An 18,129-nucleotide genomic window follows, 5' to 3' on the forward strand; every position below is an offset into this window, starting at 1 on the left:
CTATTTGACAGTCATTTTACAATTAATTTACAGATATTAGAGTTACAATTGTGTAAGCTATTCTGTATCTTTGGATTTCTCTATCCATGCTGTGTGCCGCTCAATCACCGCTGGTATAATTTTGCTTTCAATCTCAATGCTATCAGCATTCTCTTTATTGGACAGCCGGATCCACACCTCTGGTAAATCAGGTTCGACAAAAACAACTTCATATTTCCGGGTTTGCAAAAGATTTCCAATCACTAGTTGATGTGAGTATCGGTCCAGCGCTTGGCGGGCCTTGCTCAGCAGTATCTCAGAATCAGTTTCCAATTTAAAAGAGATAATCATTGCACTTGGCGCCCAATGGTCCACAAGACGATTTAAAAACTTAGGAACCGGATCTAAAATCATCGTGAGCTTGCTGCCGCCGGCTTTCGACTGGATCTTGTGCTCCGGTATTTTGCTTGGAGGCACAAAGAAGTCTGAGACGGCCGCGGCGAGATAGAACAGAGCACGCGACCGCGCTGGCTGTAAAATCTCACTTAGAGCTCGTAGTGTGTGAAGATACTGATTAATTGTAGTGAATGGAAGAAGAAGCAGAAGGTTTTGGCTCTTAGCATGTTGGTATTTCCGTAGAACCGAGAGCATTTCTAATTGATATTGTGGATCAACTGTCACTTCTTAGCACACGCATAGCAGCAGATAAAAGCCATACGTACCAACAACCTTGCCATCGCGCTCCTCCATGAAATCCAAAAAACAATTGGTTGAATGTGAGTAATGTCTTGAATACGGCAGCAAACTGAATTGTCTGTGTAGAAAGATAACGGCATATCCATTCTCCAGCAAGTATTCAGCTGATGTTGCACCTCTAGTTCCAGCTGAAAAGTTGTCTATAAACCTTACGGTTTGGTTCTCCAGTGGCACAGTTGTTCCTCCAGACTAAAGCACTATGTAAGAACATAGTAACGTAAGAGAACTCAAATGCGTGCGACTTACCGTTACGAGAACTATTCGATTTTTTGAATGAAATCTGACAAATTCTTCAGCAGTCTTTGCCATACTTTCTAAATACTCCGGTGGCTCATTGTTGTCGAAGTAGTTGTGCTCGTCAATCTCTAGTGCCGGTGGTAACAATGGAGTTGAACGGTCAATAGCATTCTTCAGAGCTCCTGTAGATAGTCTCCTAGTGGGAGGTGCCGGAATGTGTGAGTCCATGACTTAAAAACCGAAGCAAGCTAGTGATACGCGTAAGCACAGTAAACAATGCGAACGAGGGTCTAAAAAGTTTACCGGTCTGTAGTGTCACCTCGGCCAAGGTGCGGCGTATTACTTTTTGCTTCATTGAAGGGTTCGGGTTTTTTTGTGTGATTTTGAACTATGGAATAAGCCGCACGCCAAAAAATAGTGCGGCGCCGGCGTCAACCGAGCGTTGATCTACCCTATCGGCCTTCTCCAGTGTTTCTGTCCCAAGGGCTTAAAAAGATTTTTGACGTATATATTTACAACACCGTCTTTCTTCCAGGATGCAATGTCACTGCTCACCACTGACTACTATATCTAAATCTGAAAATAATGACAGACTACATGCTTCCTGAAGCCACTTTGTTCCGTTCACTCACTGAAGATGAGCGGATCACCGTAATCACTCATCTGTTTGAGCGGTCAACTGAGCTTGAAAAAATGATTGTTCCGGAGTTTTCTTTTGTGATGTCTTATGGAGAGCTTATTGCACATTCGCGGGCACTTTTATTGAATCTCGCTTCTGAATCTGCGTCTGATCCAAAACAAATGAAAGTTTTACTTGATATTCTTGCTGCTCATCCTCGATTAGGAGCGCGCAAAATTGAGTCCAGCCATTCTGTTGCAGAGCAGGCTAGTTTGCAGAGCGAATCTGAAGCTTTGGCAGAATTGAATGCGGAATATGAAAAGAAATTTCCTGGACTGCGATACGTTGTGTTCGTCAATGGTCGGTCGCGGGATTTAATTATGAAGGATATGCGAGAACGAATTCAGAGAGGTGAGTATGAGCTTGAGAAAATTGAAGCTGCAAATGTGAGTGTGTTTGAGTAACAGAACGAGATCATTGACTTACAGATGATTAGGCCATGTGTGATATTGCAATTGATCGAGCTAAGAAACTTGGCGCCATTTTTGCATTCAATTAATGCGAGAGACTGTTTTTAATACCAAAAGCTGATTTGATTTACGAATCAATGCACAAACAAGTACATGGATGAGTTGCTGTATTTATAATTATAAGTATGGATTGTCTGGGACTTTAAAGCTGAAATTTATAACACTGAATCAACTCCAACGAATAAAGATAAATTAATGTTCTAGATGTGTTTAATGCCAATGATTAATACGTATAAATCTTGGTTTGAAGAGCATGTATGATTGAAATACTGTTCTCATAAATTTAGTTTAAGTTCTACCATTTAAACCTTAATTGAAAGAACTTGATGAGCTCTCGAGAGTGTCGTTCGAATACGTATCGTCATACCCCAAGAAGTGTACAACACACACTCGCCTTAATCAAAAGGTTTTAGCATGCCGTCCTCGTTACAGTCAGATAGTGATGACTTTGACAAGTCAATATCTGAGTGGATTCAGGATGTCGACGGCGCAGACAAGCATGTTCAAAGTACGAATGCCGACAAATCACAGATTCCCAACAGACCTGCTGGGGCAGCGGACACGAAACAAGGCTCTTATTTTTTGGACCTTCTTGGGTTCGGACAAAAGCCTAGAATTGACCCTCAAACTGTCGTGTCCCCCGCGGACGTGTATCCCGTAAGTACAGAATAAGCGTCTTACAAGATTGATATATTTATTTTCATGCCAGCGAGAGATGTCATGCACGCAACAATTTGACGAGCTAGTAAAGTGCTACAGTATTGGTGGTCAGGTGCGTCATGTTTATAGATACGGTTCGATTCGAGATTGCAACGACCGTTGGGATATGTTCAAATTCTGCATGGCTATCAAAATGGAAACAGATGAGGTTAAGGAACGGAAGGTCTATGAATATTACAAAAACAAAGTAGCAGCAGATCTTAAAAATGGAAGTAGCGAGGACGTGTGGTTGGTTCGTACAAAAGTTCGGAAACCTCTGTTTGTTGAAACAGACGACAACGCCAATGAGTCGAGCAAATGAGCAAACAAGGCTGGAACATGTACTATATCACTGTAAATACATCTTACTACCATTTTGTAATAATATAAGTGTCAATTAGAAATTAACCTACAGACTGCCTTTATGACTCTAGGCTTGGAAACTTGAAATGACACATGCAAGGGTTTAGTACTAGGTTTCTTGAGAAATCCACAGAGAGATGATCTATACCAAGGCACAACTCCACTATTAGCTATAGTCTCGTTACTAGCAAGAGCTAGGCCATGGAGTTCAAACAGGTATTAGTCAAACGTACATGGAGTAGTTCACATGGACAGACATGTTTATGTCGCGCGAATCGCGGTAAACGACTGCAAAAGTCCAGATCAGTCATATTGTCGAGGTACAACAGCAATATGCCACCGTCTACGGTCTCGTCACGGCATTTCTATCAAAATCAAACACTTCTAGATTATGCTTCTCGTCCGATTCGGCCAGTCTCTTTGAAGCAACTTGCTTATTTTGGCAGAAAACTCTCAGATGATAAGATTATACAATCAGCGAATTTTGTTCGACAAGAGATACCAACGCGTATGGCTCGCCGGATTCACGATATGCAAAGCTTGCCGTATGTCATAGTACGCAACACTCATATTTCTAGTGTGTATGAGCTGTACTACGACTCCTTCAATGCAATTCGAAGGTTTCCAATCATCAAAACCATGGAAGACAATGCCCGATTTTGTGACGTCCTTGGAGAGCTGCTGACTTTTCACACGGCAGTAATTCCGCACTTAGTCATGGGTGTTATAGAGTGTGCAGATGAAATAGAACAGAGCAGGATGGACAAGTTTATGGACTCGATGCTGCGCAGTAGAATATCGAGGCGAGTCATGACCGAACAGCACATCGCCATGACAGATGCATACATTCACGGGACGCGCAAGAATTCGTTAGGGCAAGTTAACCAAGGCTTTTTACAATGCGGAGCAGAGAGTATTGTGCAGCATTGTGACGCTTTAGCGCGAAAGCTAGCATCGTCTCTTCATGACAACGTACCTTTACCACAACTGAAGTTTGAAGGCGACATTTCGGTGAAATTTGCTTATGTGGAGAGCCATTTGAAATACATGATTGGTGAGATTTTACGAAATACGTTTGAAGGTGCAGTGGAGGTATATAAAGCTACTGGAAAAGTCATCGATCCCATTTTGGTTACTATTGTGGATGCTCCAGAGCATGTTATATTTCGGTTTTCAGACAAAGCGGGTGGAATGCCGCAAGATATTATTCCGTATTTGTGGAGTTTTGCTAAAGGACCAAGGAGTGCCACAAGACACCAGAACTTCAAGCAAGTCCCTGTTCTTGAAGGTATTATTGAGGAGTTAGAGACTTCAGTTGCCGAGGCGACAGATCAAAAAAAGCCCATCAGCAGTCTTGCAAGTCTGACGAGCAGATCGCCACTTTTGCGACTCGGGATGGGATTGCCCATGAGCAAGATTTACGCTGAGTTCTGGGGTGGTAGTATATCAATTAAGTCCATCGAAGGATATGGATGCGACGTGTTTTTGCATCTCTCTAAACTTGGCAACGAGAACAGTTTTGTCGAAACGCATAACATCTAATCTACATCATGGCTGATGTCATTTGAAACAAAATACCCAGACAAAAGTAGTAGAGTATTAGGCTCCACGTCAGCATTGCACTGGTACATACGACGGCTGGGAGCATCTTCCAGAGTTAAAAAATGCATGAGCATAAGTTTTTTCGGATTTTCTGCTATTTGGTGATGGAGTTTGGCTGGCCGGTTGATTCAAAGAAGGCAGGTACAATGCATCGAAGTGCGTGTAAATATAACAATAAATTGGATTTATCGTGTCTTCATTACTCATCTTCCACCGGAAACGGCGCCAAAATGATGCGGGCAGTAAACTTAAATTATGAGCCGCAGACATGTCGCAGCCTATTTCAATACTGTCCGACTGCATTCTTCCCACTCACGTTCTATGCTACTTACAGTCAGTATTAGCTCTAAATGTTATAACGAGTGCTGTATTTTGGTTTTAAACAATGAATTTTAAGTCTTTAGAGCCGACAACTGTATCGCGCCTGCAAGGCATTGATTTGGCAGGGGTACAGTCGCAATACAGCACTTTGACAAGAAGGTCTAGGTCTCCTCCAAAGACATCTTTGCATGAATTGAATATGATATTTAGCAGTCAAGACAATGGCTATGACGATGATCAGCGCTTTCATCATAACTATTTTGCATCTTCAACCAATTCGCGACGCGGCCAGTCTCCTATTGACCGTGGTTCACAAAATAGGTCTGGCTGGCAGCGTTCGAACACTAAACCGTCTGCTGAAGAGCTGCAGGATGTGATTTATGTCGGACATCTGAACCCAGGGGTTACAGATATGGAGCTTCGTGACATTTGTTTACGATTTGGTTTGTACAAGTGCTTGTCGATTTCAAATGTTAACAAAGTGGCAGGACCAGTCGAGAGTGTATTTAAGCGCAAATCTGCGCCAGCTAGTACTTCTTCTGATGCAGCGGATGTGCATCATTACGCTTTTGTTAAATTTAAGGAGCCAGCGGCTGCTCTTCGGGCCCTAGTTGGGCTTGATGGCATGTTGATAGCAGGATCCAGAGTGTAATTTGCTCTTGTTCTGTACTTCACTAAATGCTAACAGATATAATAGTATAGCTAGACCTCGCAACCAAAAAGGTACTAGCCGTAGCACTAGGTCCAAGAAACCGTCTACCCCACAAGTTTCATATGCGCCTTCTAGGACTCATACCCCATTCAGGCACCAGGAGCCTCAGTTCTCGAGGCTTGTGGAGGTATCAAATATCCCGCTGTCTGTCACACCTGAAGATTTGTATCATTTGTTTTCCGAAGTCGGGGAAGTAACAAGCCTAATTATTTTTGACTACTCGAATCCGAATGGACTCCGATTTGGTGACGTATTGATGGCGTCGCCCGAACTTGGACAATTGGTAATAACATGACTGTGACGTATTAGTTTGACTGACAAAGATAAAAGGCATGCGCAGAGTTCGATGGGGTTGATTATAAGGGCTTCACGTTAGAAGTCAAGCCAAAAGTTCAGCCACCACAGGTAGTCGTTCCGCTAATGTACTGGGCTCAAGAGCCTGGCTCTGCTCCTCACCCAGTGATGTATCCACTTCATGCGCCAATGCCGTCATATGGGGGCCAGTACGATTACCCGTTGGCCATGCATCCTAATTACTGGAATCTCTCGGCTGGAGACTATGCATCGTACTGTCCACCGCCTCCGGAATACTACTGTCAGGCATCTGAGCAGGCAATTTACAACGATGTGAACTTTAATCAGCATTCGGTGGGATCCCGAACTGTGTCATACAATGAGCTGGATAGTGCGTTCATTGGCGAGAATAATGACGGAGAGCCTTGGTCCAATGATGAGACAGTTTCCTCTCACAGTCGTCGCAACTTTACTAATCTTGCAAGGAGATACACTGTGAGTAAGCCACCATCTATTGCTGACGGACAATCGCATTTGGATCAGCAGAAACAGGCAGATCCGTGCAATCTGTGTGTCCGAAACCTGGACGATAACATCATCACTAACGAAGATGATTTGAAGGCATTGTTCAGCCCGTACGGCAATGTGATGTCTGTCTATTTGTCGAGATTTCCAAACTCGAACATATCTAGAGGTTTCGGGTTTGTGAATTATGCGTTCCCACACGAGTCAGCACGTGCAAAGGATGCTTTGGATGGCAGTATTCTAGGGCGAAAGGAAGTATATGTCAATTTCTCCGAGCGAAAGGAGAATTATACTCCTTGGTTGCAATCATCTCCAGACATTACACCAAGAGCAGAAAAGGCTTCGCTTGCCGTCCCTCGATCTCCTGAGTATGTGTTGCTCATGCAGTCGTCAAAGGATATATCAGAAGCGATACTTGAAACTGTCGATGCCAGCAAACAAGAGAACGCAAAAGAGAGCTCTCTTGTTATTCCGACACCTTCTTCTGATTCATTAAGGTCTACGCTTGCAGCAGGCCAATCTGCTGTTGGTAATTGTCCGCCGAGCGGACATCGACGTGCATTAAGTTTCCATAAGTTGACCAACAGCAAGTCTTCGTCTGCGAAAGAAGACGTGCAAACTGCGCGTCCTGCTTTGACTGTAAATACTTCTGATCTGACTGTGAATTCTAATTTAAGCAAGAGATCTGGTAGGCAGAGCGCCTCGCGACGAGCCAAGATTCGAAACGCGAAGAGTGCGCGTGCTGAAATCGCGGCAGATTCGACTGATAGCGAGACCAACGCTCGTACGAACTTGCGTCTGACCAGGTCATGCTGAACTGTATTTTTTGTCTCTGTAACATTGACTGTATTGTTGGTGCTCTGTAGTGTTTCTGCATTGTCTATGGCGTTTATTATGCATTGTTATATTAGTATGTTACAATAATGTTGTCCAAAGTTTTCAGCTGCAATTTTTCATTTGTCTATCCATCCATTCGGAATATCCGTTTCTGAACCGTAATTAGCTACCTCGCATAAAGTTTGACAAATCATACTTCACAAACTCATCAAAGTCCCAGTCAACGCCTGTCAATCGTTCTAAGCTGTCAACCCAGATGTAGCAATGTGCGTCCTCGGCAACCCCAGTTGCAACTGACTTCACCGACACAACCTGTCTGCTGTATTCGGTATCTTCAAACTCGTCAAACCTCTGTAACTGTTCTGGCGTAACGTGTCTGACCAGCATTCCCGTAACAAACCCATTCGGGTCTGCAATGACCGCCGGATACGGTTCGTCTGTCAAGCCCGACCGACGGTAGCCTGCTAATACTGCAGGCTCTAGCGTGAGAGTGCAGCTGGATGGCAGTTCTGAAGTTCCATACAGTACACGTGCCACGACGTTGACGGACATTAAAGTCCCATAGCTACAGAATGACCTGAATTAGCAATTCCGAACACATTATACAAAAGGCAGCTCTGTCGTACCAAAATACAGCGTATTCCATGATTTTGAAGTTTTTGAATCCAACATCGGTGTCTAATCTATGCAGATACGTTTAAAGCCATCGGGTAAGGTTTAAATATCAAACTCAATTTATTGTGCTTATATAATCACGTGACTGCGGCTTGACGTTGTTGCCATGGCAGCGTCAATAAACAATCGAAGAGGCAGGGGTCCATAATTTTGGAACAGGGCACAGACACACCCAAAACAAGTATTGTGGTTTGATTACAGCTTTCTTATATATTGGATACTCCTAAGCATTTTTTTTATATTTCCTACTGTTTTTCGATATCCAGGCGTATGACACTTACGCGATTTAAGCCTTAGTTTTCGATCAAAACAAGACGCGTTTTATTTTCACAAATGTCGTCGGCGGCAAATGACGTGAACTTTCCGTGCATGTGCGAAGCCATTTACTCGTGGTCGGCTGAGCAAGAAGGAGATCTTGGGTTTGTGGAAGGCGACATTATCGAAGGACTCAATTCTGGAGACGGGGAATGGTGGTTTGGGAAACTTGTTCGGAACAAAACCGCTGGAAATTTCCCGTCAAATTTTGTTAAAGTCATGTACGTGGTTTTGTTGGAAATGTGCATATTCAAGTTTTGTATTAATAACAATATAGAAACTCTTCACCGCCAGAGAAGTCAGCGGATCATAGCCAGCAGCCGGTGTACAGAATACGATCAACTTCGCGGGCATCGGTGCAATCAGCCACGTTCCGGAGCAGTGGGTACAATTATGAAACAGGAACGTACGACCGCGAATATTTTGGCTATTCCTCGGATGCTGACGAGCATGTCAGCGCTGATGACGCACCGCCGCCACCATTGCCTCCACCGCACAAGGTGTTGTATCGACCAAAATCGACTATGTCAATGCGTGCACCATCAAGTAACGAGGTTTGCGCAGAGATAGTGAACACAGGAACACCTCTTAAATCGGCTATGGAGAACATTATGAAAAGTTTAGACAAGATGAGTTTCTCTCAAGAAGAACTTGCACTACAGGAACCGGTACCGTTAATGAATGAGCAAGAAGAGGAAGATGCGCTTTATAAATATTACACTGAAGAGCTTAAACAGTTCCAGATTGCACGTGAAATAGAACGACCATCAACAGCGCAGAGCAAACATAGCACACATAGTACATATAACACGCTTAACTTTGTCCGAAAATTATCTTTAAAACGGCCAAAAAGTACTTTGGGACTCAGAAGGCGGGAGATTGAATACGACGAACAAACTGATGAGCAAAGCGATACCAAGTCAAAGGCATCGTCTCAACTAAATCGCAAGCACAGTCTGCTCAGGTTCAGATCATTGACAAGAATGAACAGTTTAAAATCAACTTCGACTGTCTCTAATGGTGCAACATCTAGCAGTTACAGTTCTGCTCCAACAGAGTTCAGCGACACAAGTGCAACGTCAGCGGGAAGTTTGGCGAGACGGAAAGCTATGAGCAGAATGGCAACAGCTGACGCGGATGTGCCGGTTCAGCAGCCATTGACGCAGTCTCTGTCAGCAGGAAACATGCAGCGGCAAGTCGTAACAGAGCCATCATTCGGTCCATTGAAACTTAAAAAGTCTGGATTTTTAAAAAAATTGGCCGAGCTTGGTAGTGGACTTTCTTCAAGCGGAAGGTCAGTCACGTCAATGTCTACTGCATCATTAAGCCATGTTTCTGCTTCCTTGAGTCGTGGAACTAATTCTACTGCTCATACAAGTGTGATTTCATATACCTCATCGGAGCAGAAATCCGCTGTGAACAAGCCCAAGAGTGCGCAGTCTACGCAATGGATTCAAGTACAGACGGATATGCACAGAGCGCGTTCAATTAGCAAGAATGAGCGGAAAGACAGACGGAGGCGGCAAGAATTGCAAGGCTTCGTGGTTAGCAATCCACTTGAAATTATGGAACAGAGACTAGAAGGAGATGAGGGTGCAGATGGTGACGTTGTGTATGACGGGATGGATGTATCTAGTAAGTTGGTTAAATGTTATTCGAAATTTGGGCGGGACTAACCTCTTCAGAACTAAACTTTGTGACTCTGGACAAGGCAGTACGAGCGTTGTCAATACCGTCGCTGTCGACATTATCATCGTTTACACTCACAGTACTATGTCGGCCATACAAGTCAGATATTCAAAAGTTGAGGGCCATTTTTACTTTCTGCACCGAACGAATAATATGGCAACACTCTTCATTATTGTTTGATGACGACTACTATGTACCGTCGTATGATGCTAGTCGGATTTTCAGGTCAAAGAGGGCTAGCTCGGATGAGCTTGCGTACTTGATTAAAGAAATGTGCGGTTTACTGCAAATTCAATGTGAATTCATCAAGGGATATCTAAGAAGTATGTGCACTACAAATGCTGATTTTTGTTGCCAAAACACTGACCAAAATAGTTCCCGGTGAGGCTCTTGAAGGCAGTATACCTAGAGTCAATCACGCTTGGAACGGTGTAATTGTTGACGGAGAATGGAGGCTTATTGATGCGTCACTTGCTTGTCCAACACATCCTCGCCGGATTCAATATACCAATTGCTCACACAATACTGCAGAAGACTTTTACTTTTTGGCAAAACCCAGTGAATTGATATTTTCGCACATTCCGCGGTATAGGTTGCATCAGCATCTTGTGCCACCTCTATCGCACGAAATGATTTCTCAACTGCCGTCAATATGCCCGGGTATGTTCAAGTACGATCTGTTCTTGTCTGAATTCGACAATTCGTTATTACGGACTTCAAAAACAGACATTGTTCAAGTTGATGTACAGGTACCGCTCGACGTTGACTGCGTCTCCGAAATTGAGGTGCGGGGGTTTTGTGTTGATGCAGACGGCGATTTCATGGAATCTGGAGAAGATTTGAAATTTCCATGTCTTGCACAGCCGTACTGGACTCACGGACGACGGTTTTTTCGGATTAAGGCGACGTTACCAGAAAATGAGAATTCGGGTGTTTTGAAAGTGTACGCTGGACGACGAGGATTGTTGCAATCGGTAACTGAAAATCCATATCCGTTGGCAATCGCACTAGCCGTGTCGAACGTTGGTCCTACATGCCCGTTTAATTTTGTGAGACGGCTACCGACGCCCCAGGCATTACGCTATGATTTGTATATCGCGCAACCTCAATGCAGTGATCTTCTGTTTGGCAGTACATATGTATTTGACATTAGGCAATGTTCAAACAATGTTGAGTCGCCAGTGTATTCTCCTGCGAAGCTAGCAAAGATGGCTATTCAGTCGCCATCAAACAAACTTACAAAGCTGAATCGTAAAGAAGATCTGGACAGTGTTAATGGTCCGATAACTTCAGAGGCGTTGGTCTCAATTAACGAAGTTGGAGTCTGGCGTGGCTTGGTAATGGCGGATCGAAGTGCTAGTTGGTGTATATTTGCTGAATGGAGATGTGTACGATAGTAAATAGTAAGATGAAATGATGTTCGTAACTATACTGTGTAGAATTAAAGTTTACACTATTGTTATTGTGGGGAGTCGGTATTGGAACTTGACATGTCAGTCTGACCCCTGAAAAGATTAATTTTTCCAAGCAGGGTTCATGAGCGCCGCATGTGCCTCCGATAAGGGATTTTGATGCTGATTTAGGCATTTTATTTTTTTCTGTTTATTTTAATTAATTGACAATTTTGTGTTGGTTTTGAGCTGTTGAATAAGTGATTTGTATATCGGCCAGAACTCGACGTAAATATTGATATTATTATTAGTAGTATTCTCATCATTACTGTTATTGTTATTATTATTTTTACACTATAGGTTAACACTGACTCAAATAGAATATTTCTATTCAGCATGAACGCCACTTTTCTAGCCTGGCTCGAGTTGGCTTAAAGATGTGCTTTGTTTATGCTTGGCCTTGTTTTATTCTTATCATAACATAATTAAATATAAACAATATTGGCACAGATAAATACTGGCTGTAGAGTCAATTTAAAAATATTTAGAAATATACTATAGAAATACAAATTGTCAAATCTGTAACTATATTAAGTACAGTTAAGTAGATAAATGCGCACGAGTTTTGTCATTTATGCCAATTATCAAGTTGGGAACATTTTACCTATTTAAGTTAGCGTAGAGCCTAACTACCTATCGTCCAATTCACATTTTATATTCCCATTCAACTCCACAGCCTTTTTTTTTTTTTTTTTTTGTCTCTCTACACGACTCGTCTTACATCGATTACTATGTTGGAACGTCTCTCTCAAATCACTTCGCACACTCGTGCTTCAACTGCACCTGTTGCTGATCATCCTTTGGATCCTTTGTCCGCAGCTGAGATCAAAGCAGCTGCCGCAATCGTCAAGGCCGCCTATCCAGACAAGAACCTCACCTTCAATGTCATCTCCCTCGCTGACCCCCGTAAATCTGAGTTTCTTGCCTGGAGCGCTGCTCCTGAGAAGACTTCTGTACCTGCCCGTGAGGTCGATATTGTCGCCCTTGAAGCCGGTGTTTCTGGTGTTTGGGAAGGTCTGCTTGACTTGACCGCCGGAAAAGTTCTTTCTTTCGAACTGGTCACCGGTGTTCAGCCTATTCTTACCATTGATGACTTGAGCAAAGTCGAACGTGTCATCCGAAGCGTCCCTTCAGTTATCGAGCAGTGCGTGATTTCTGGTATCTCAGCAGACGAGATGGATAAGGTCTACTGTGATCCCTGGACCATTGGTTACGATGAACGTTTCGGAACTGAACGTCGTCTTCAGCAAGCTATTATGTATTACAGATCTGACGAAGATGACTCCCAATACTCCCATCCTCTTGATTTCTGCCCTATTTTCGACACAGAGACTCTCGAGGTCATTGCTATTGATATCCCCAACGTTCGCAGACCTGTGAGCAAGGCCAAGCACGCCAACTTCCATGCTAAGGCTGTTGAGGAACTCGGTGGATACAGAACCGATGTTAAGCCCATCATCGTTCAGCAACCAGAGGGTGTTTCATTCAAGGTCTCCGGCCGTGAAATTGAATGGCAAAACTTCAAGCTCCACGTCGGTTTCAACTACCGTGAGGGCATTGTGCTTAACAACATTACCTACAACGATCACGGTGAGGTTCGTCCTCTTTTCTACCGTATCTCACTTGCCGAGATGGTTGTTCCATACGGTTGCCCCGACCACCCTCACCAACGCAAGCACGCGTTCGATCTCGGTGAGTATGGTGGTGGCTACATGACCAATTCTCTTGCTCTTGGCTGTGACTGCAAGGGTGTCATTCACTACATGGATGCTGCTTTCCCCGACCGTAACGGTGAGCCCATCACTGTCAAAAATGCTATCTGCATTCACGAGGAGGACGACGGAGTCCTGTTCAAGCACTCTGATTTCCGTGACAACTATGCCACCTCCGTTTTGGCCCGTGGTGTCAAGCTGATCATTTCCCAGATCTTCACTGCTGCCAACTACGAGTACATGGTTTACTGGATTTTCCATATGGACGGTACTATCCAGCTCGAAATCAAGCTCACTGGAATCCTGAACACCTATGCTATCAACGATGGTGAGGAGACCGGTGGATTCGGAACCAGAGTTTATCCTGGTGTCATTGCCCACAACCACCAGCACTTGTTCAGCTTGAGAATCAACCCAATGATTGATGGAGTTGAGAACTCGATCCAGATGGTCGATGCAGCTGTTTCTGCTGCTCCTGTCGGATCCAAGGAGAACTTTTATGGAAACGCTTTCTTCCCCAAAGCTACTGTTTTCAAGACTGTCAACGACGCTATCACTGACTACGAGGGAGCCACTTCGCGTTCGTGGGATATGATCAACCCAAAGAAGATCCATCCTTATTCTGGCAAGCCTGCTTCCTACAAGCTTGTCTCACACGAGACTCCTCTTCTTTTGCCCAAGGAAGGATCTTTGGTTTGGAAGCGTGCTGGATTCGCTCGCCATACAGTCCATGTCACTCCTTACGTCGACCGTCAGTTCTACCCCGCTGGCAAGTACGTCCCCCAGACCTCTGGTGAGCCTTCCCGCGGTCTTCCTGAGTGGATCGGTGATGGTACTGGAAACATTGAGAACACTGATGTTGTCCTGTGGCACACATTCGGTCTTACTCATTTCCCTGCTCCTGAGGACTTCCCAATCATGTAAGTTATATTTTTCGTCAATTATCAAAGGACTAGTTGCTAACGATTCTAGGCCTGCGGAGCCCATGTCTCTCCTCCTCCGTCCCCGTAACTTTTTCCTCCAGAATCCTGCTCTGGACGTTCCTCCTTCTTACATCATGACTACTTCTGGTGCCAAGAAGCTCGGCGAGTCCGTCGTCGTTGAGTCGCTCACCGACAAGGTTTCGCGACTTGCCTTCGGTGAAACCAGCGCTGAAAAGCTTGCTGAGTCTAGCTGCTGCAGCAAGTAAATTTAAATACGAGTAACAAGAAACACATTAATATTGTTCTGTAAGAATGAGTACACAATCAAGAATACCTTTGACTATTTTATCGTATTATTCATCTTTGATTATTTGAGTATTTAACTATGAATTTTCAATCTTATAGCAAATAGAATATGACATTGATCTATTTTGACATTAAATTATAGCATTGTATGCAAACTAAATAAGCAAAGCGCTATCTATACTACCAAATCCAGCCGCGACACCGCCTTCCTCCGAATCCGAAAACTTCGTCCGCAGTAAGTATCCTGCTTCGAAATTTTCTTTAATTTCATGTGTTGTCGTATCCCAGAGCGTGCAGCCAAAGATTCCGAGCTCAGACGTGACTTTTCCGGACGAGACCTTGCCAGCCCGCAAGATTGAGTTTGTAACATCTGTCGGCGGCTCAATCAGTTCCATGAGAATGTACCCGCTCCACTTGTCTTCGCCGCCAAGCTCTCTTAAGAATCCGGGAATTTTCTCCCTGTACACGTTGTTGCCTCCACCTTCGCGCTGTGGCTTGAGCACATACTTGCCTGGCACGGTCGCAATCAGCTCCTTTGCGCGCTTACCAAGTGAAGAGTCGTCTACAGGTAAAATTTCTGCAAACGTGCTCTGCAGTCTCTTGCGGTCAGATTCCGACGGAATGAATCTTGCCAAAACACTGTCTTCGGCTAAAACTTGCTGTACTTTTTTGGAACCAGCAAAGTGGGTCGCCAAAGTCGGGCATTTGATTGCGTTTGACAGTTCCATTGTTTTTCTGGCTTGCCACGTTTCAGGGGTGGGGTAGTCTACTGGGGTGTATCCAGCTCTGTAATAGACAACAGCCACGTTAATGCCCTTATAGCTAAGCACTTTCGAATTCAAGTCCAACTTTCCGTGCTCTGCAATCTCAACTAGACTCGCTCTGACCGAAATCACGCCGTGGTCTTCTAGCAAAAAGTATTCTAACCAGCGTTGATCAAACGCATTTCTCTCGCCCGGCTGCACGACAAACAACACGACCGAGCTCTCGACGCCGTAAGCTTTGTGCGCGACCGCAAGACCCTTCGCGAGGCCCTGGGCAGACGAGTTTTCGGGATTTGATTCTGGAGTCACGATCGATGACTCGTCGCCGTACATGCCTGCTTTCTTCAAAAATCGATGCAACTTCGGTACTCTACTAGACAGACCACCAAAAGAAGCGGAAATTGTGTTGAACTCGACTTGTCGGATTGAAGCTGGTGCATTAGATGCAACATGCAGAAGATAGTCCGACCGGTACAGCCCCAGTGTCAGGGGTTGAGTGGGAACGCCGCCTGTGATTTCCTCAACCTCTAAGTGAAGTTTCCATAAATCGTGCATAAATTCATCGACATCTGCCAGTCTGAATTCGTCAGTTCAGCTGTAACGGTCATAAAGATAAACGTACTCTTTCGTAATTCCAGTCAAAAACTCAGAATCATCAGCAACCTTGACATACAACTCCTGAAACAGCGTCTGTAAACTTTTAGCCTGTTCGAACGATGCCTTTGGGAACGGAGATGGGAACAGGGTCAGTGGAACGTGGAACGAAGCCTCATCTTCGCTGGTTATGGCGACGGGCGCACGAATGACTAAACCGTGTGAAAGTGCATAGTCTCTGAGCGCATAAACTAAATTTAAATATTGCTCGGACGATAATGTTGGAGGGTAAGTCAATCCATTGAGAATGCCGGCCATGTCTATAATAGTGTATGTAATATTGCAACCTCTGCTGACTGAAATGAGCGATTATTTTGGCAATAAATAATAATGAAACAAACTCAATTGCACTTCTACTACGTCGATATCTCAAAAAAACAAATTGAATTGCTCTGTTCAGGTAGTGACTGCACAAATATTACAATGTAGATAGACCGTCTAAGCACGCGATTTGTTTATTGCGCTGGGATGAGAAACAAAATGTGTAATAAGGTTTAAATTCCAAACTCTTTATTTACAGTGGCCCCAGATTAGTGACCGCCTCAAAATGCTTCAATTACGAAGTCCATTTACAGCTGTCATGAGTGCGCAATTGAACTGTAATAAATGAAAAACCGTTCAGTTTTGCGGTGACTGTTGGCGCCTTGTCGTGCTCTGGTGGTCGCAGCTAAACTCCGAGGTTTAAGTTGTTTCTACTAATGACGTCTCGTTGACACACTGTTTAACTCCGATATTCTGGAGCCTGCCATCAGTGCTTTAAGCCATTAATGGGTTTGTACGGCTGAGTCAATCCGGACCCCGCAACAAACCAATTATTCCTCCAAGTAATTTGCATAGTCGAATTTTATAGCAAAAACACAATGCCTGTCGAATATCGCAAGTGAGCAAGTTTTTGATTCTCAATTGGTTAATCTAGGCTAATCATGAACCAGGTTAGGAAAATCTGGTCTTCGTGTCTCGGTGCCAATCTTGGGCTGCATGTCTTTCGGATGTGAGTAGCAAGTTTTTGTTTCGTGCTCATTCAATTAACTCGTTAAGCGTCGGAGTGGGCTGACTGGGTATTGAACGAGCCCGAGGCCTTGCCTATCTTCAAGAAAGCATATGATCTCGGTATTACCACTGTAAGCCATGGCGTATTCTCGATTGTCTTAAAGTGACTAACCTGAGAATATAGTGGGACACTGCAAACATGTATTCCAACGGTCAGTCGGAAGTCATTGTCGGCGCGGCCATGAAGAAATACAACATTCCTCGCGAGGAACTGATCATCATGACTAAGTGTTTTAACCTGGTTGATAAGACTAGCTTTAAGCGGGTCGACGCCTCGAAAGCGCAAGGTCGTCAATTTGTGAACCAGTCTGGTTTGTCTCGTGCCGCTATTTTCAACCAGGTGAATGACTCGCTTAAGAGACTGGGTACGGACTACATTGATGTCTTGCAAATTCACAGATACGACAACTCGGTCGAGCCTGAAGAGATCATGTGCGCGCTCAATGATCTTGTCCGGTCTGGTAAGGTCAGATATCTCGGTGCTAGCAGTATGTGGGGCTACCAGTTCACTACTCTTCAGCACGTAGCTGAGAAGAACGGCTGGGCCAAGTTCATTTCAATGCAAGATCATTACAATCTGCTATATCGTGAGGAAGAACGCGAAGTCATTCCGTACTGTAACATGACCGGCGTCGGTTTGATCCCATGGAGTCCTCTTGCGCGTGGTCATCTGGCCCGGCCTCTTTCCGCCGTCTCGATTCGAAAGGAGTCTTTGAAGTCGAATCCAACCATCAACGAACAGGCTAACGAACCTGCAACAATCGAAATCATTAACCGTGTCGAAAAAATTGCGAAGGACAAGAGCTGGCTTATGAGCGACGTCGCTCTGGCTTGGGTCATGGGAAAAGTCACGAGTCCGATCGTGGGCGTGAACAGCGTTGAGCGTTTGGATCAGATTGCCAGCGCCAACGGGAAAAGTCTTACACCAGACGAAGTCAAATTTTTAGAAGAACCTTATGTTCCCCGCAAGATTATGGGTCATAGATAAGCTTGTCAGGGAGGTTCTAGATTTTAAACATTTGTTAATGCTACGTTTGAATGGTTGAGCCGCGTGTACACAAAGTAAGGTTTATTAAATAAATATAAATTAAAACTTACAGCTTATGTCTTGCTCGA

General features: G+C 44.3%; 11 protein-coding genes across 11 annotated transcripts; 8 read left to right on the forward strand and 3 right to left on the reverse strand.

Annotated features, from left to right (window-relative positions):
* Positions 1 to 52: 52 nt before the first annotated feature.
* Positions 53 to 1,271, reverse strand: V1512DRAFT_232502 (DNA/pantothenate metabolism flavoprotein). Its single transcript, XM_066914011.1, has 3 exons — positions 982 to 1,271; positions 702 to 924; positions 53 to 653 (listed from the first exon to the last, which is right to left on the reverse strand). The coding sequence occupies exons 1-3, from the start codon at positions 1,198 to 1,200 to the stop codon at positions 58 to 60; spliced, it is 1,038 nt and encodes a 345-aa protein (XP_066774406.1). The 5' UTR covers positions 1,201 to 1,271; the 3' UTR covers positions 53 to 57.
* A 186-nt stretch (positions 1,272 to 1,457) lies between these two features.
* V1512DRAFT_256803 (Oxo-4-hydroxy-4-carboxy-5-ureidoimidazoline decarboxylase) lies at positions 1,458 to 2,376 on the forward strand. Its single transcript, XM_066915095.1, has 2 exons — positions 1,458 to 2,037; positions 2,088 to 2,376. The coding sequence occupies exons 1-2, from the start codon at positions 1,558 to 1,560 to the stop codon at positions 2,148 to 2,150; spliced, it is 543 nt and encodes a 180-aa protein (XP_066774407.1). The 5' UTR covers positions 1,458 to 1,557; the 3' UTR covers positions 2,151 to 2,376.
* On the forward strand, positions 2,355 to 3,224 carry V1512DRAFT_256805 (uncharacterized protein). Its single transcript, XM_066915096.1, has 2 exons — positions 2,355 to 2,778; positions 2,831 to 3,224. Exons 1-2 carry the CDS (start codon positions 2,536 to 2,538, stop codon positions 3,140 to 3,142), a joined length of 555 nt encoding a protein of 184 aa, XP_066774408.1. The 5' UTR covers positions 2,355 to 2,535; the 3' UTR covers positions 3,143 to 3,224.
* A 112-nt stretch (positions 3,225 to 3,336) lies between these two features.
* Positions 3,337 to 4,981, forward strand: V1512DRAFT_256807 (branched-chain alpha-ketoacid dehydrogenase kinase). Its single transcript, XM_066915097.1, has one exon. It carries the CDS (start codon positions 3,385 to 3,387, stop codon positions 4,723 to 4,725), a length of 1,341 nt encoding a protein of 446 aa, XP_066774409.1. The 5' UTR covers positions 3,337 to 3,384; the 3' UTR covers positions 4,726 to 4,981.
* Positions 4,982 to 5,305: 324 nt separating this feature from the next.
* Positions 5,306 to 5,758, forward strand: V1512DRAFT_200423 (uncharacterized protein; the record flags this gene model as incomplete). Its single annotated transcript, XM_066913189.1, has 2 exons — positions 5,306 to 5,549; positions 5,595 to 5,758. 2 exons carry the CDS (start codon positions 5,306 to 5,308, stop codon positions 5,756 to 5,758), a joined length of 408 nt encoding a protein of 135 aa, XP_066774410.1.
* An 88-nt stretch (positions 5,759 to 5,846) lies between these two features.
* Positions 5,847 to 7,545, forward strand: V1512DRAFT_15393 (uncharacterized protein). The gene has a single exon (XM_066913051.1). The coding sequence runs from the start codon at positions 6,239 to 6,241 to the stop codon at positions 7,451 to 7,453; it is 1,215 nt and encodes a 404-aa protein (XP_066774411.1). The 5' UTR covers positions 5,847 to 6,238; the 3' UTR covers positions 7,454 to 7,545.
* A 31-nt stretch (positions 7,546 to 7,576) lies between these two features.
* Positions 7,577 to 8,026, reverse strand: V1512DRAFT_245119 (uncharacterized protein; the record flags this gene model as incomplete). Its single annotated transcript, XM_066914356.1, has 2 exons — positions 7,577 to 7,625; positions 7,671 to 8,026. The coding sequence occupies 2 exons, from the start codon at positions 8,024 to 8,026 to the stop codon at positions 7,577 to 7,579; spliced, it is 405 nt and encodes a 134-aa protein (XP_066774412.1).
* A 260-nt stretch (positions 8,027 to 8,286) lies between these two features.
* Positions 8,287 to 11,579, forward strand: V1512DRAFT_256814 (uncharacterized protein). Its single transcript, XM_066915098.1, has 4 exons — positions 8,287 to 8,685; positions 8,742 to 10,099; positions 10,150 to 10,476; positions 10,529 to 11,579. Exons 1-4 carry the CDS (start codon positions 8,483 to 8,485, stop codon positions 11,548 to 11,550), a joined length of 2,910 nt encoding a protein of 969 aa, XP_066774413.1. The 5' UTR covers positions 8,287 to 8,482; the 3' UTR covers positions 11,551 to 11,579.
* A 713-nt stretch (positions 11,580 to 12,292) lies between these two features.
* On the forward strand, positions 12,293 to 14,674 carry V1512DRAFT_232521 (copper amine oxidase). Its single transcript, XM_066914012.1, has 2 exons — positions 12,293 to 14,236; positions 14,289 to 14,674. The coding sequence occupies exons 1-2, from the start codon at positions 12,336 to 12,338 to the stop codon at positions 14,503 to 14,505; spliced, it is 2,118 nt and encodes a 705-aa protein (XP_066774414.1). The 5' UTR covers positions 12,293 to 12,335; the 3' UTR covers positions 14,506 to 14,674.
* V1512DRAFT_219063 (uncharacterized protein) lies at positions 14,557 to 16,561 on the reverse strand. The gene is made up of 2 exons (XM_066913650.1): positions 15,932 to 16,561; positions 14,557 to 15,886 (listed from the first exon to the last, which is right to left on the reverse strand). Exons 1-2 carry the CDS (start codon positions 16,219 to 16,221, stop codon positions 14,701 to 14,703), a joined length of 1,476 nt encoding a protein of 491 aa, XP_066774415.1. The 5' UTR covers positions 16,222 to 16,561; the 3' UTR covers positions 14,557 to 14,700.
* V1512DRAFT_256818 (NADP-dependent oxidoreductase domain-containing protein) lies at positions 16,527 to 18,111 on the forward strand. The gene is made up of 4 exons (XM_066915099.1): positions 16,527 to 16,843; positions 16,896 to 16,954; positions 17,002 to 17,084; positions 17,138 to 18,111. The coding sequence occupies exons 1-4, from the start codon at positions 16,824 to 16,826 to the stop codon at positions 17,999 to 18,001; spliced, it is 1,026 nt and encodes a 341-aa protein (XP_066774416.1). The 5' UTR covers positions 16,527 to 16,823; the 3' UTR covers positions 18,002 to 18,111.
* Positions 18,112 to 18,129: the final 18 nt, after the last annotated feature.

This window comes from Lipomyces arxii (assembly GCF_038497795.1).
Source record: "Lipomyces arxii strain Phaff 12-163 unplaced genomic scaffold V1512scaffold_1, whole genome shotgun sequence".
Lineage (NCBI taxonomy): Eukaryota > Fungi > Ascomycota > Lipomycetes > Lipomycetales > Lipomycetaceae > Lipomyces > Lipomyces arxii.

Bases quoted from the DNA above. Each gene is read 5' to 3' on its own strand.
- V1512DRAFT_232502 (XM_066914011.1), bottom strand. From the start codon at position 1,200: ATGGACTCACACATTCCGGCACCTCCCACTAGGAGACTATCTACAGGA. The intron at 925-981 runs GTAAGTCGCACG...ATAGTGCTTTAG, and splicing joins ATCGAATAGTTCTCGTAACG to TCTGGAGGAACAACTGTGCC. The intron at 654-701 runs GTACGTATGGCT...AAGAAGTGACAG, and splicing joins GCGCGATGGCAAGGTTGTTG to TTGATCCACAATATCAATTA.
- V1512DRAFT_256803 (XM_066915095.1), top strand. From the start codon at position 1,558: ATGACAGACTACATGCTTCCTGAAGCCACTTTGTTCCGTTCACTCACT. The intron at 2,038-2,087 runs GTGAGTGTGTTT...ACAGATGATTAG, and splicing joins AGAAAATTGAAGCTGCAAAT to GCCATGTGTGATATTGCAAT.
- V1512DRAFT_256805 (XM_066915096.1), top strand. From the start codon at position 2,536: ATGCCGTCCTCGTTACAGTCAGATAGTGATGACTTTGACAAGTCAATA. The intron at 2,779-2,830 runs GTAAGTACAGAA...TTTTCATGCCAG, and splicing joins CCCCCGCGGACGTGTATCCC to CGAGAGATGTCATGCACGCA.
- V1512DRAFT_256807 (XM_066915097.1), top strand. From the start codon at position 3,385: ATGGAGTTCAAACAGGTATTAGTCAAACGTACATGGAGTAGTTCACAT.
- V1512DRAFT_15393 (XM_066913051.1), top strand. From the start codon at position 6,239: ATGTACTGGGCTCAAGAGCCTGGCTCTGCTCCTCACCCAGTGATGTAT.
- V1512DRAFT_256814 (XM_066915098.1), top strand. From the start codon at position 8,483: ATGTCGTCGGCGGCAAATGACGTGAACTTTCCGTGCATGTGCGAAGCC. The intron at 10,100-10,149 runs GTAAGTTGGTTA...TAACCTCTTCAG, and splicing joins TGACGGGATGGATGTATCTA to AACTAAACTTTGTGACTCTG. The intron at 10,477-10,528 runs GTATGTGCACTA...TGACCAAAATAG, and splicing joins CATCAAGGGATATCTAAGAA to TTCCCGGTGAGGCTCTTGAA.
- V1512DRAFT_232521 (XM_066914012.1), top strand. From the start codon at position 12,336: ATGTTGGAACGTCTCTCTCAAATCACTTCGCACACTCGTGCTTCAACT. The intron at 14,237-14,288 runs GTAAGTTATATT...TAACGATTCTAG, and splicing joins CCTGAGGACTTCCCAATCAT to GCCTGCGGAGCCCATGTCTC.
- V1512DRAFT_219063 (XM_066913650.1), bottom strand. From the start codon at position 16,221: ATGGCCGGCATTCTCAATGGATTGACTTACCCTCCAACATTATCGTCC. The intron at 15,887-15,931 runs GTACGTTTATCT...TGACGAATTCAG, and splicing joins TTGACTGGAATTACGAAAGA to ACTGGCAGATGTCGATGAAT.
- V1512DRAFT_256818 (XM_066915099.1), top strand. From the start codon at position 16,824: ATGCCTGTCGAATATCGCAA. The intron at 16,844-16,895 runs GTGAGCAAGTTT...ATCATGAACCAG, and splicing joins ATGCCTGTCGAATATCGCAA to GTTAGGAAAATCTGGTCTTC. The intron at 17,085-17,137 runs GTAAGCCATGGC...CTGAGAATATAG, and splicing joins ATGATCTCGGTATTACCACT to TGGGACACTGCAAACATGTA.